This window comes from Eptatretus burgeri, chromosome 2 (assembly GCF_056783735.1).
Source record: "Eptatretus burgeri isolate ZD-2024b chromosome 2, Ebu_testis_v1, whole genome shotgun sequence".
NCBI lineage: Eukaryota > Metazoa > Chordata > Myxini > Myxiniformes > Myxinidae > Eptatretus > Eptatretus burgeri.
This window is the reverse complement of record NC_140962.1, coordinates 4,091,168-4,107,624: the sequence shown is the minus strand read 5'-3', so window position 1 is coordinate 4,107,624 and position 16,457 is coordinate 4,091,168. Positions and strand designations below refer to the sequence as shown.

General features: G+C 40.4%; 1 protein-coding gene across 3 annotated transcripts in view; it reads right to left on the bottom strand.

Annotated features, from left to right (window-relative positions):
* Window positions 1-16,457, bottom strand: part of ABCF1 (ATP binding cassette subfamily F member 1) — a 130,890-nt gene that overhangs the window by 103,610 nt on the left and 10,823 nt on the right. For all 3 annotated transcript variants that reach the window (XM_085861197.1, XM_085861191.1, XM_085861201.1), the window contains 3 exons: window positions 10,628-10,677; window positions 6,108-6,137; window positions 5,048-5,119 (listed from right to left, as the gene is read on the bottom strand). In XM_085861197.1, the coding sequence (XP_085717323.1) occupies window positions 5,048-5,119; window positions 6,108-6,137; window positions 10,628-10,677 (152 nt within the window). The remainder of the gene's footprint in view (window positions 1-5,047; window positions 5,120-6,107; window positions 6,138-10,627; window positions 10,678-16,457) is intronic.

Below are 16,457 nucleotides of genomic sequence, written 5' to 3'. Positions count from 1 at the left end.
CTCAGCCATCATCACCTGCTCATGGACAAATGTGGGTCATGTTTCTATTTGACAGGTGAGAAGGTGGTAGAGCAGCTCACTGTAAGTCATGAGACATCCTTCCCAGAGTAAGGATTTTCATATTGTTGGATAGCAGGAGAAAGTCAATCCGCTTCACATTCACCACAGGAAATTTGGTGGAACTTATTTTCGCATCACCTCACTCCACCTGCCCTCTTTCGTCTGTCCACTCGCAAAGCCATTCTCATTGGCCTCTTGCATTTCTCCAAGAATCAAAAGCTAGTTTCCCTCTCCAAGTCTAAGTTGGTGGGCTCACCTCCGTTACTTCATCTACATAATTCACCAACTGCACTTGTTTGCCTCGTGGTTTTCACGCAAGTCTTTCAAGCATGCCGTCTATCATCATGTTGTGCCATTTTCCACAAACACCATGTCTTCTACCTCCCCTCCCCCCCTAAACTCCTCTCCCCCCTGATGAATTTGTTTGGTCTCAGCTGACTATTCCTGCTACGCATCTGTGTTGTCTGTATTTACCTGCCTGTAAAATTTTCTTTTTTTTTAACTCTCTGCCAGTGTGTAAAGTTGCTGTTCTCACCTCCAAGAGCCTACACTTGTTTATATAAAATATATAATCTGGTGAATCAATATACTGCATTAAAAACTTAATAAAATCGATCTGAAGCCTGATATTCAATATATGGATCAGGAAAGCAAGGATTATTCAATTTTAATCAACAAAGCCTGCACCACCCCCCCCCCCAACCACCAATCAAAAATCTGAACAAATTTTCACTATAATTGTGATTGAAATGAAGAGACAAGTGTTAAACTGCCTGTGCATCAGACAGTTAAATGGCTAGCCAAGCATGAAAGGACAATATATAACGGGAACTGGTGGCGAGGAGGGGGAATTTGCAATTTTCTAAGTTCGTGACCTTGTGACCTTGTGACCTTGAGACGAAAATTAAAAATCGAGCTCTGTGGGGCTATGCAGGTGCCATTGGGCTAACCAAATACCGAAACCCCAGCCTGATTCGACAAACCCCTCGGAGAAGATGGATTTTTATGTCAAAATTCGCAATTTTCTAAGTTCGTGACGTTGTGACCTTGACCTTGGGAAGAAAATGAAAAATCGAGCTCCGTGGGGCTATGCAGGTTCCATTGAGCTAACCAAATACCGAAACCACTGTCAGATTCGACAAACCCCCTAGGAGAAGATGCAAATTGATATTGCCTACCCCCTAAAAACACAATTTGCAATTTTCTAAGTTGTGACTTTGTGACCTTGACACAAAAATGAAAAATCGAGCTCTGTGGGGCTATGCAGGTGCCATTGGGCTAACCAAATACTGAAACCCGTCAGATTCGACAAACCCCCGAGGAGAAGATGCAAATTGAAATCGGCTACCCCCTAAAACCATGTTTTTTGGGCGTGGCTCCGCCCATAATGGGCCCAACACGCCCATTCTCAGGAAAACACAACTAGATCATGATATAAACCTCCCACCAAAATTTTATCAGGATCGGATCAAAACCAATGGAGCTATGCTCGGGACAGACAGACAGACACACACACACCAATAACGAATATAGTGGTCACTTATATTTTTTCGTGAAAATATTTTTTCGTGAACCAATATATGTTTGTGAAAATATTTTTCGTGAATCAATACAATAGGCCATGGGCCAGATATGATCCACGTGCACCCCCCCTCCCCCACAACCCTTCGACCCCATATTTTTCTGAAGCCTTCGGGTCCCCTGAGCATGAGTTCAACTGGGACTCACTATCCATTTTCCAACCATATCTGACGGTACCCTCAAAATGTTAACTTTTCATCAGTTTCACACATGAAAAACCCCTGACTGATAAGATCTATGCTACATACATTTACGTATCAATATTTATTTCCAGGTGACGTGTTCTGATTGCAGTGACATGATGGAAGAGCCACCAGCAAAAAAACCCCTGACTGATAAGATCTATGCTACATACATTTACGTATCAATATTTATTTCCAGGTGACGTGTTCTGATTGCAGTGACATGATGGAAGAGCCACCAGCAAAAAAACCCTGACTGATAAGATCTATGCTACATACATTTACGTATTAATATTTATTTCCAGGTGACGTGTTCTGATTGCAGTGACATGATGGAAGAGCCACCAGCAAAAAAACCCTGACTGATAAGATCTATGCTACATACATTTACGTATCAATATTTATTTCCAGGTGACGTGTTCTGATTGCAGTGACATGATGGAAGAGCCACCAGCAAAAAAACCCCTGACTGATAAGATCTATGCTACATACATTTACGTATCAATATTTATTTCCAGGTGACGTGTTCTGATTGCAGTGACATGATGGAAGAGCCACCAGCAAAACGAAAACGTACAAGTGGCGAACCTCTTGTAGTTCCTGTGTGCATAGTTCATATCAAGGGTTTGAAATATGGTGAATTACACTTGCTGTCAGAATATAAGGATGGAGAAAAGAAACTGGCCAAACTGCAGGAGGTGAAAGAAATGCGACTGGCACAACCTCCATCATTTTGCCACATGATGAAGGAAGCATGTGATCTGATCCCTGATGTGATAGGAGAGCTTCATGGCTTTCACTGGCAGTGTTATAAACGTTTCACAATGAACCTTGACAGGCTTAAACGTACTGCAAGTTCATGACAGACCACAATTGTTACACAACAGCGCATAAGCCGCAGAAGTTCAAGTGACAAGAATATATTCAACCCTGACTATTTTCTGTGGTTCAGAGAATCGGAAAAAAAGATTAAAGTTAAAGAACTCGCCAGGGCCTCAGCCAGTTTGAATATGATGAATGGAAGTCAGTGCTTGAGATGGCAGAGAAGAAAACTGATGATAAACTTCTAACAAGAATCAAGGGGCATGATCTCTTTGCTTGTGAAGCGAAATACCACAAGAACTGTCGCATGCAATACATGGAGAAAGGAGAGAAATGGCAAAGTACAAATCAAGAAGCAAAAATTTATCAGATAAATTTCGAAGCAGCTCATAAGAAGGCATTTGAAGCTGTATGTAAGATTGTACAGAAGGATGTATTACAAAATCTAAAAAATTTGAAGCTGTCTGATTTGAGAAAAATATACATTGACATCCTAGAAGACAGTGAACACCGTAATCCAGACTATCGGAGCCACAAGCTTAAAAACAAACTTGAAAGTCATGAACCATTTAAAGACAAGCTATCATTCTGTGACATGTGAAAGTTCCAATCATACATTTTGTTCAGCTCAGACATCGATACCCAAACAGCAGTGAAGCATGCCTTCGAGTTGGCATCAATGGATATGATTGAGACCACAGGTACACAATTTCGACAGTCCATTTTAGATTGTTTCTCAAAGGCACTGGATTATGGCCACCAAGTCCCTCTGATCTAATGGCACCGGAAGATGTCATCCCAGATGTTCTCCAACAGCTCCTGTGCTACATTTTTACTGGAAAGGCAACACCCACTACGCCGAGAATCCAGAGACTTGTTCAATCTATAGGGCAAGACATTTGTCACGCTGCTACCAATGGATCTTGGAAACTATCAAAACATATCCTTATGTGTGTTTCTCTATGACATCTTTACAGGAGTGAGAAGCTCGTGACTTTTTTTAAACAGGTTGGGGCATTGTGAGAGTTATTCATTTACGCTGGAACTGTAGACAGCACTAGCAGAGGCAGTGATGCAGTCATCAACACAGCTATCCAGTCAGATCATCAGGTCACCATCTGGGCCCACTGTATTCCACTCGGAATTTGACAACTTTGATTCACTAATAAATGACCTCACAGGTAAAGGGTCAGTCCATACTGCCCACGGAATCATGCTTCAAGAAGTTGATGGTGATGATGTTGAAAAATGCCCAGAGATGCCTTCTCAAGAGAAGGGTAAAAGGTGGTCTCTACATCTGACAGACACAGTTATACTTCCTGACTGCTATATCACCAAAAGACAGAGTCCAAAGCTGAAAGTTAATCAGCTACTTTATCCAGGTTCTGGAGAAGCAATGGAGCACTCAACTAAAGTGAAAATGATTTGGATGACCATTAGGATGTTGACATAGAACAAACCACAGGTTCCTGGCTGGTCAGGGACATGGTTGGGAGGAAAAGGATGGTAACCTTGATCCTCTATGGTATGAAGGAGATGTCCTCCCACGGCAACTGGCTGACATTGCTGAAGTCACACCTGACGACACTGACTGATGAGGATTCAGATATGGATGCATTTGATGATATAGAGCAGGCATTGGAGAGTGATGACGACAGCAATAATGAATATTATGCGTAATCCATGCACAATGACATTTTGTGGACATGACATAATAAGTTTCAATTGTTTTTCTCAAAAAAAAACTTATAATTTATATTCTTTATGTGAAGTAAGGAATATTTTCTCAGTCTTACGTCTAACTGGTGACTCCATGTTGGGTGTTGCAACAGTGATGTACGTATGTTTAAGACGTAATACCTGGTACATCTTTAGTTGGTGTGGGACAATTTTGGTATCAATAGAAAGGTAGTAAAATTTGTGATATCATGGAAATATTTATTTGTTTGTGTCAGGTAAAATGAGCATGAATATTCGTTATTATTTCAGATATCTGAGTTGAATCTGAGTTGTCAAAAGGAAAGGCGAGGTACTCCTCTTCATCACTTCTTGGGACAAACATAACGCTATTAAATTTGACAGATGACTCTATTTTGAAAATCTGCATGTGATAATCTTTCATTTGATATATAATTTGTTAATATTAATGCGTATTGGGCAACTGCAGAGATCTTATCAGTCAGGGGATTTTTTACATGCGAAACTGAGGAAAAGTTGACATTTTGAGGTTACCATCAGATATGGTTGGAAAATGGATAATGAGTCCCAGTTTATTCACTGTTACCAGTTGAATTCATGCTCAGGGGACCCTAAGGCTTCAGAAAAATATGGGGTTGAAGGGTTGTGGGGGGGGGGGGTGCACGTGGACCATATCTGGCCCACGGCCTACAAAGACCACATACCTTTTTCTCTGTTTGTTTGCCACTTTTGCTCTTCTCACAATTTTCATTTTCTTCTTCAACATCACTCTCCTTCTGTGTATTCAAGAAAAAGGAAAAGCATGAAAAACTAGAGGGTGAGCACTCTGGAGAGTGCAAAATCTCCGCCGCCAATACTGCTGGGTCACTCAAGTGGACCTTGTATCTTATTCATTAAATATGATGTCAACAGTGCTGACAGAGTTATAGTTCTTTTCTCCAACATTTTTTTTTGGGGGGGGGGGTTGGAAATCACTTAAAACATGTAGAAATGCAAAAAAAAAAATCGAAATTTTGTTTAAAAAAAAAGTTGCAAAAAATTTTTTTTCTCTTACAAATTTTTTTTTTGGGGGGGGGTTGGAAATCACTTAAAACATGTAGAAATGCAAACAAAAAAAATTCTCAAACTATTTTTTTTGGGGGGGTGGTAATTTTTTTTTGGGGGGGGGGGGGGTTGGAAATCACTTAAAACGGACAAATGCAAAAAAAAATTCTTTTTTTGGGGGGGAGGTAATTTTTTGGGGGGGGGGGTTGGAAATCACTTAAAACATGTAGAAATGTAAAAAAAAAAATTTCTCTAAAATTTTTGGGGGGGGGGCAAGTCCAAAATTTAATGGCATGATACTTGGACCATACCTAACCCCCCCCCCCACCAAGTTTCGTCGAAATCCATCAAGGAGTTTTTCCGTAATACTGTTCACAAACAAACAAACAAACAGAAAGGGATGAAAACTGTAACCTCCATCCATCTTCGAAGATGGCGGAGGTTAACAAGCCTACAAAACATGACCATTGCAAAAAGTAAAATTAATCTTTACAGGAACTCGGTAACTTCTGCCACATTGCCATCTGCAGCAGTGCAAGGATTTGTGAAAATCATAACGTGTAAAAGAGGTCAAACAATATTCTGCAAATTGAAAGGGTTAATCTCTTTGTGAAGGCCATAATTAAAGGTCAAAAAACGACTTTTACTTTTGTTTTTGTAAGAGGTGACAGGTATTTTTGTCATAGATGTTACTTTCCACATTGCTGTTTGCACTCTCACCTGGGGTTTTGCTTTTTCATCTCTTGTTTCCTAAGGATGCAAAAGAAACTATGAGTGCTAAACAACATATCCTGTAAGCTGTCAAAGGACATATTCAGTTTGCACATCTGCTTCATTTATGCTTGCTATAGAACATATTAGCTTGCTCATACAACATGAACTCTCATTTTATCATCACTAGGCATGCACACCTGTCGCTTCACTTATGGGTTTAATAAAAAGACAGCATGTTGTACTTGACAAACCTATTGCATGTCTACCTGTGAGCCTCAACAAGGATGTGAAATTAAGTGAAACACTCGAAAAATTTAAGATCTTTTTCGAAAAAAAAAAAATAAAAATTTGTTAATATTTTAAATATAAATTTAAAATCTTTTTTTTAAATAAAATATTCTTTTTGAAAGTATATTGTTGTTGTCATTGCAGTCTCGCCCTCGAACAGACACTCGGCAGAGATAGCCGATCAATCTGCTGGGAATGACCCAGAGATTCCTCACATCTAAAATGTTGTGCTCTTACCTTCATGGAGCCAGGACCACGCAGTCTTCCATGTTGTGTTTTGTTGTGTGTGGGGCGGTCTGGCACAGGTTGCGAGTGTCATCGAGTCTATATTTGTCCTGTAATAGCTGTGAGTGGTGTTCCCAGCAGTGTGAAAGGCAAACATGATCATACGTACAAAGTAATTTCTCTGTGTTGTTAATGGGTGGGGGGGGGGGTTACTGCCCAGGATACTGCTGTTGTTCCAAATAGGGATAACACATAATTGTTGTTCCTGCTGTCGTAGTGGCTGTGGTTGTTGTTTGTGTGCTCCTTCCATGTACTATATTTATTTTTCTATTCCATCAAGTACAGTAAACCTTCCAATATCATGGGTTTTGACCAAGCGCAGTTTATGAGCTGAGATGATATATTGTTTGTGTCCACGTGTATGATTATCTCCCGTTATGAGCCTTTCATTGCTTCTCGCGCACCGCTAATTGTAGTAAGCATATCAGCATATGGGAACAAAATTAAATTTATTAATGAATCGTCGGTAAACAGGAAATGATTTCCTGAGATCCTGTAATACTATCTAATTTTTGGTCTAACCAAATTATTTTCAAGATCTAATAGACACACAACAGTTAATAATGGTGCTCAAACGTAAAATGATGGACAAAATAAATTGTGCCGAAAAGCAGAGAAAGGTTATGACATTGTGAAAACAAAAATTGAGTCATGAGAGAGGTTGGCAAGAGGTCAAAATGCGGCATCTGTGAGCCGCCGTTATGGGATCAATGAATTGACTGTGCGGTGAACACGAGTTAACTGCGGTAATAAGGGAGAAACCATTGCGGATTTACCTCCTTAAGTAGACCGGTAATATGGGAGAAACCATTGTAGATTTATCCAATTGAGTGGACTGGTGATACAGGAGAAATCATTGCAGATTTATCAACGTTCTCACGAGACACCTGGGGCCGAAGGCTCCCGTTAAACCATGGCAGACATCGAAAAAAACAGGATTATTTTGAAAGAGAATGCCATCTGATACCTTCCTCTTTAAGCAGGAAAGATCTGCTCTGGGTAAAGGTGGCTAAGGATAGTTTTACCCTTCCTTCCTCTTTGTGGCAATGCAGCAGGTGACTTCATTGTACTCCTGATGATCGAAGAGACATCGAAAGTTCGACATCCACATCTTCCTAAACAACAACCTTCACTCTAATAGCATCATAATCCTGAGCTAAAGGCCCAGTCACGCCTTGACGTTTTAGCCAGCTTATGCCGATTTTTGGAAAATTTGTGTAAAACGCTGGTACACGTCGAATACGTTATGGGTAAGTTTTGATAACATTGAGAGCACGCTGAAAAACACTGCCTTACGTCGTAGTACGCTGGCTTTAAACGTTGTACTTTTCGGTTGTCCTCAAATTTTCCATGCTTGAAATTTTTTGACGTATGCCAGCGTATGACTCACACGTTCTGCATAACGCTGGCCATAAGTTGTAGCCACGTTACGCGATCGATGACACGTCGACACACGTTACTTGTAAGTTACTCATAAGTCGAAACACGTCGAGGTAATGTTTAGCGTACCTGAAACTTCTTTCTAACCTATGAGTAACGTGTTGTAGTCAAGTTACGCGATCGTTGACACACGTTACTTGTAAGGTACTCATAAGTCGAAACACGTCAAGGTAATGGTTGGTGTCAGTGTTCCAGACTCCTGGGTTTTTTTTTTCTTCTTCGGTATGACGGTGATGTCGACACTTCGATTTCTAGTGCAGTTATAATATAATATAATTAAAAGTCTGCCGCTCAACGATTTAAATCATAACCGCACTAGAAATCGAAGTGTCGACATCACCGTCATACAGAAGGAAAAAAAAAAACAGGGAGTCTGGAACACTGACGCTAACCATTACCTTGAGTGTTTCGACTTATGAGCACCTTACAAGTAACTTTTGTCGACGTGTGCCAACGTTCGCATATCGTGCTTACAACTTATTCCCATCGTATGCGGAACGTGTGTCATACGGCAAGTACATTGTAAAATGTTTAACACGTTTATAATTACAAGATGCACTCCACTTAATACGACGTATGAGAGCGTACTTTAGCGTTTTATTCATGCATACCAAACTTACCCATACCGTATTCGACGTGCACCAGCGTTTTAGACGCATTTTTCAGAGGTCGGCATACGCTGGCAAAATCGCCAAGGTGTGACTGCGATGTTGACACTTCCATTTCTGCGGCGGTTATGATTTGAATCGTTGTGCGGCAGCATTTTAATAAGCTACGTCACGTCATCGTCGGTGATGCGTGCAACGCGCTATGCATAAGTTAGACTATCGTTGGGCATAGGTTGGGAAGGCCGACAACAGGCTCAGCATTCGTTGGTATAAGTTAGCTATTACACAACGAAACGTTCTGTGTCCGTTACTAATATGTTATGCATACGACCAACTCGTTATGAATACGTCCGAATATTTTTTTAAAAACATCAAAAGTTCAACGTAAGCCAGCGTTTTACATACATTTTAATACGTTGCCATTGCTGGCTAAAACGTCAAGGTGTGACTGGACCTTAAGTCTTGTATTTTCTATTTACAGTAGAGGACAGTACGAATGAGGAGGAGATTGGGACCATACTCTGTGCAGAGCGTTGGTGCTGCCCAAGCAGTCTCCTTGGCTATTGGGCACAATCCTGGATGGGTCGCCACTCCGACAGTATACCAGCATGCTGGCACTCATTTTGCCGACATAGAAAGGATGACAGGCTGAGTTAACCCCACCTGGTATTAAGTCAAAAGCTGAGTGGGATTTGAACTCAGGACCCTTGGATTCAAAGTCCACCACCGTAACCATTAAGCCAACACCAGGCATACAGTATGAATGTGTACGTAATATGTTTATCCTCAACCCCCTCGCTGTTTTGTAATAAATTAAAAAGGTAAAAGTCTTGTATTCTTGTTTAATTTACACCGTATTTATTTTATTTACATGTATATTTCAATGTTAACATGCATTATATAATTTGTTTTGTTTTTTTTACATGTTTATTTAAATTGTGATGTGTTTATTTCTGGCTGCCACCGACCTCACTTTAAATTTGTTCAAAGCCCAGTAACCGAACCCCCCTTTTCCCATTGGCCCGTGGTTTCCACTGTCGTGGTATTAACGATCGAGGCATTTCCCAGGAACCTAACTCCTGCGATATTTGAAGGTTTACTGTTTTACTATACTGTATATAATTGTGTGTGCTCATTCCACATCCTTCTAAAGGGTTCCTCCTGTCATAGAACTAGTAATAATCATCCACAACCATCCTTGACCATGTTGTGGAACATCGGCCGAGGCCCTCTCTTTATTCTTTTTCTTCCGCCCTCACTTTTACACCTTTATTTGCTTTTAAATGTGTTTTCTCCACAACCGCTTGAGTGATTACCAAAAAAAAACTTTCAACAATAGAGTGCATACCCATGGATAATTTTTCACAAAGTTACATGATGATTGGATGGAAAAATGCAACCAGTGTACCAAAAAGTGTTTTCTGAAAGCATAGGTTGCAGGGGTGTTTCATATATCAGGAATAAATGGACTCAAAATTGCAGAATACTACCGTTGAAACTGCTGTATTAAACTACTGCTGTATTCCACTTCTTCAATCCCTGAAAGACGGGCTTTTAAAACAGGCATTTTTCCGATTAAACGGACAATAATATTTTTCTTCCAAGTAAATATATTTGCTTTCCAACCAAATAAATACATTATTAGCTTTCCAATGGTAGCCTATTTATTATTCGATGACTTTAGCGGGGCTGAAGTGTGACACTGACACAGAGACACACCGAGACATTTTCAGGGTGCTAGGTTTCAGGATTTTAGAGTTACGGAGAAGACACACACACACACACACACACACACACACACACACACACACACACACACACACACACACACACACACACACACACACACACACACACACACACACACACACACACACCTTTTCGTAATAGATTAGCACAGCTCACCTTTGTTTGGCCTTTCTTTCCCTTTCTCCTTCCACTCCTGGAATCTGACACTAAAAAGAAAAAATATCAACTGAAAAATGCAAAGTTCCATGAAAATGAGGATAACAACCAAAGTACATATGCTTCTTTAATCATGGCTTTCAGCACAAGCAACCTTGAAGGAAAAGCATTTAAAAACAACAGTAAGAATAACAGTTATAACAAGAGTTGGAAGCAACTATAAAGGCATCCTTCAAAAAAACAACAACCCCCCGCCCGCCCAAACAAAAGCCTTGAAAGCTCGATTAACTTGAAGCCAACTAAATAATAACGATAATAATAAAAATAATAATAATAATAACTTGAACTGCCACTTTATAACTGCTGGCTGTGATGACCGGGTACCAAGACGTCTCGCTTTGATTCAACACCTGACCCTGCCTGACCCATGACGTGTATTGTTATTCAATTAAATTCCAAATGGGATTAAAATAAATTCAATTCAAATCAAATGGAAGACCAAATCGGTACAGCACTGCATTGTAATCATCAGAAGGAACCAAAACAAGCAAAAATCAAAGATGGAGTCCTCAGGAGGAACCTGGGTTTCTGATTTCAGCAGCTGCTACTCAATCCAAAAACACCCAGACACAGCCAAGTGAGCCTTAAGAAGAAAAGAAAAAAAATCCAAAAGAACCCAGATTCAAAAATATAAATAATTCTGGCTGCCAGGCCATGTGTCCAATCAGGTTGAAATTTAAAACATATACTCCCCCATGACTACTATATCATAAGTGTGAAGTTTCACGTCGATTGATGAAGTGGTTCAAGAAGAAGAATTTTAAAAAAGATTTTTGTTCAATCCAACATGGCTGCCAGACCATGCGACATATTAATTATTTGTGAACATCCTGGTATCCCCAAGGTTTGGGAAAAATGTGTCTCAGGTTTCCCCTCGATCTGTCAAGCTGTTCTGGAGAAAAAGATTTTTAAAAGTTTATTCATCAAAAAAATCATAGCTGCCGGGCAATTCCATCGTGACTCGCGTTACATTTTAGCTCAATTGACAAACTATATCTCAGAGTATACAATGCAGTGATACAGGTCTGAAGTTGTACTTCAGTTTGTAATAACCTTTGTGGGTAAGGTATGAAAAGAAAACAAATAATAATTATTCAATTGTCTAATATAGTTTTTATTTGAATTTATTTATAGCGTGACTCACGTTACAGAAAAGGGAAAGCCAAAGAATCACCTCATGTACATGCCAAATTTGTCCTAAACTGATAAAACGAAAGAATATCGTTTGTGGGTTCAAAGGGTTACAGTTAAACAGGCTTTCATACAAGATACAAAGAATTGATTTTCCTTTCTAAATATGGGCAATAAATTAAATTATGATCGTGATTCACGTTACCGTGACTCCTGTTACAAATTTTCCGACACTGATAATCCACACGGCTGTCTTCACAAAGGCTGAACTTACTGACTAGTATTTACAGGTAGTGAATTTGATGCAACTTAACAACAGAGATAACATTAAATAACTAGGAATTAATTAACTTTCAAACAGGCCATAACTAGGAATTAATAGCTTTCAAACAACTTTCAAACGGGCCATATCTAGGAATTTTAGCTTTCAAATGGGCCATTCATAACAGAAACAATATGCACTTTTGTGCAGTAAAACTGTCTCGAGTGCCAACTAGAAATCTACAAAGGCAAAATAGCCGTGGTGGTTCACAATGAATGGGGGCTCCAGTCTTCGAACAATATTGTCGTGTGTGTAGAAAATCTCATCAGGCCGAACAGGCCACTTCCAATTTTTTCCAGCTGGCACCATGACGCTCACCTGACATTCTTCATGTTCTACACGTTTCACTTCCCCTGGGTAATTTGTCTTCTCATATTGCACGAGAACCCAATCCCCAACGCAGATCCCAGTGTTCACATCAGCATCTGAGGCAGGCAACGCAACTGCAGGCCTAGCATCTGCAGGCCTAGCGTCTGAGGTGATTGTACAGAGTTCTATCTCGGCATTCATCAACTTCATACAATGCACACCACCTATGCCAGGTACAGGACTGGCATCCTTAAAAACCTGACTGATTCCCAGGACTTCATTTCTTCTTTCAATCTCCATGCCCTTTATTTCAGCTACAAGCACATTGCTTGTCATTGCCACTTCCCTGAAGCTTGACGCATTGGTAACAATGGCCTTTCTATTCCTAACCGTATTCCATACAACACGCTTGACGGCTCCACTGATTCCATCCACCGGACCCTTTCCGTGAGACGTTGCAAAGAAATTCCAGATGATTTCTTTATTGTGTTTCTCCTGCAGAGGCTTGAACGCAGCAAGAATATACCTATTCTTGAACTGGGAAGCAGGCCCATCAGACCATATGAATACATGTGCGACACTGTCTGGAATTGTGTCTAACAAACGATCTATATATGCGACAACGGTTTCCTTCGAATGTGTAAAGTTGTCTGCCAATACAATGGGATGGATTGTACCTTCAAACCATAATGCAGCTGTGAACAGACTGACCTGAGCCTGCTGCCAGTGAGCACACTGAATCTCATCCTGGTAGACACAAGTGTAATTTTCCGAGAAATCCACCTGAAGAAGAGCTGTATCAGAATGTTCACTGGCAGAGGCAGCATCCCGTTCCTTGTTATACGAACAGGCCTGCTCCCTTTTGACGAAGCAATGCTCCATGAACTTTGGGATCAGATTACAAATGTGGTCCACCAAATCATTTGTTGTACCCTCCTCAATGACTTTGGCAAGTTTTCCATCACAGTCATTTTTCCAAGTTGTCCATGTAACTTGTCTGTTTTCATCATCAACACACACCTTTCAGAATCCTTTTGCATCAGAGCAGGTTTCACATTCGTTAAACCAACATTCGCGGTGTGTTTGGTGACATAGAAACATTTGAGGGAGGTCATGTGAATACGTTGGTACAGACGGCTGGACCTTATGCAAAGCATTTACAGTGGTCACGAAATTTTCATGATACCGGCACAAGCAAACATTATGTGGTAATTTGCTGCTCAGTAGAATATGCGGAGGACGAAGTTCAGCGAACTTGCTTTTACCAATTTCCGTATCTGGGAATTCCTTCAGGAACAGCGCGTAAACTTCGTTTGCGGAGCAAGTGAGGTGCCTGGTTTGGTACTGGACTTTAGTACCATCATCTGCCCTCACGGTGACAACATCTTTTCTGCCTGGAGCTTGCCGACTGATATCATCCCTGGCGTAAAATATTTTCACCGCCTCAATGGTTTCACTTGGAATGGAGTTTTGGCCCCCTTTCGGCTTTTGTTGTTCAGGATCATTCTCTTGATCTGCTTGGATTGAAGTGTACAGCTTTCTGATCACAGCTTTTCTTCGCTTCAGGGTCCTCGGCAGTGAGGAAGTCAATGCCCGTTTTGCCTTTCGCATTGCTTTCCCCAAAGCGCTGGCACTGTTGAAGGGTGAAGAATGCGCGGTAGGGGACAAAGTCGCTCGCGCCTTCTTCAGAGCTGTGCACTTCACCACCCGTTGCCTCACCTTTTCACGGTTCATTCGCGTCAACTGTGTTTGTTCAGTCGTCGGCAGTTTCATTTATTTTGTTTTCTTCATGTCGTGGTAATTCATATTGTATTCCCTTTGCCGTTTTCTATAATCATCGTATTTTCCATTTATTTCTGTCGCGAAGTTTCTGTCGCCTCTTCTGCTGCCTTTCAGCCGCAGTGGGCGCCATGACAAAATCTGTAATGACGGTAACCAAAAAAAGCAGATCTAGAATTTGTGTGCTGGACTCACTGGACTATGGCGACCGTTAAATAAACAAACACACATTGAGAGGGATGTGCTCACCCCGAGGATAGAAATACAAGGGTATTGTAAAGCATGATCTATCGTAATCCCGTCACTTCCGTGCTGGACACTTGGTAGAGAAACTTAATGATCATGGATACATTGTGAGGTGAATGTCTGAAGAAATTGTAAAATATACTTCTATATTATCACATATATCTATTATAAACTGCATCTGGTCATCCTTACCTTGACTGATGATGGATGATAGACGATTGTCACTTCAAAAATTCACGCTTGCAAACAAGCTAGAACACGCCGTGACTTCACGCAAAAGATACTGGGATATAAAAATTCCTCCATCGCACAATCTATTGCTATTTCTTGAAACTAAACCCACCTGATTATCGTGACTCACGTTACAAAATTCGTGACTCGCGTTACACGTGACTCGCGTTACCGATGTTCACATGTCCAGATTACAGCACAGAAGACAATTAGAGGTCTGTTGCTGCTGCCATTTAGTTCAGCACAGGGACTAGTAGGAGAATTCTAATTGGCACTTCCAATACAGCAGGGATTTTTGTCTAGTAGAAAAAGTTATTAATTTTCGTGACTCGTGTTGCATCACCTTCAGACCAGCTGATTTCAGGGGCTGTTATCTGAAAACCTTTAACATCCTGCAATCTTTACTATAATATGTTTGAGAAACATGCCTAATGAAGTACTGACATCATTCAAAAACTGGTTATGTCTGAAAATGTATAGAAGGTCAATTGAAAATTATAGCTCAAAAAGTAAAAATTGAATCAAATTTTATGGATTATGTTTTAATGATGATTTTTTTTGTCAACTGGTAGCTGAGATTTGAAAACTTTATCATTCCCTTTAATTCAACTTATGAAGAGTCAGAAAAAGTAACATTTAGCTGAAAATACCTAGGTTTAAAAATCTGACTATTTGCCCCCTTCGCGTGGAATGCCCTGCCAGACCATTGACCTATGACATCACAATTTTAAACTCTGCCTCTGATTGGGTGGGGATCAAGTTTGTGAAGTTTTGTGTTAATTGAATAAGGTGAGTTTTTCTATCCAAAATGGCTGCCGAACCACATGACTTTTGAAATCATCATTTTTACACGACATGCAGCAATTGTACGAGATGGTATTTGTGAAGTTTTACGTCGATCGATGAAGCAATTCAAGAGAATTTAAAAAGTATTTTCCTTCAATCCAATATGGCTGCCAAACCATGTGACCCATCAATTATTCATGAAAATCATGGTATGGGGAACATGTGTGTGAAGTTTCCCCTCAAACTGTCCAGCTCTTCTGGGGGGGATTTTTAAAAGTGTTCGGGTAAATCTAATACGGCTGCCAAACCATGTGACCGATGACATCATAGGTGGGGAACTTTTTGTTCCTTATGGATAGGTGGTCAAACTGTAAAGTTTTTCCTCGATCTGTTCAGCCATTTTGTGGAAGAAGCCACTTTGAAGGTTTAAAAAAAATAACAACAACAAAAAAAAAAAACAAGTGAAAAAGACATAAAATGTCATTTTGCTGAATGGAGTTAAAGGGCTAGCCCATATTTATGTACAACTAAAATGGCCGCCAGGCTACCAGTTGGCCATCTTTGATCAGATCACAAAGTAAAGTGAGGGGCACGTGTATGTCATCATGTACTGTGCTTGTGCCAATATTGAACAAAATCGGACCATGCATGTCTGAGAAATGGTTGGGGACATATTTTAGTAACAAAATGGCCACCAGTCGGCCATCTTGGTTCTCATCTCGAAAAAAAATGACATGCATATGTAATCCATCATTCATTATCTGTCTGCCAAGTTTGAACAACATCGGTAAATGCGAGAGATGGTTGAGGACGGGTTCAGCATGGGTTTTTTTTTTACAACTATAATGACCGCCAGTCCACCATCTTGGATCTGATCTTGGAAAAAAAAAAAAAAAGATGTGCTCTCTCTCTGCAAGGCATCATTCATTATCTGTGTGCCAAGTTTAAACATGCAGCAGGACAGAT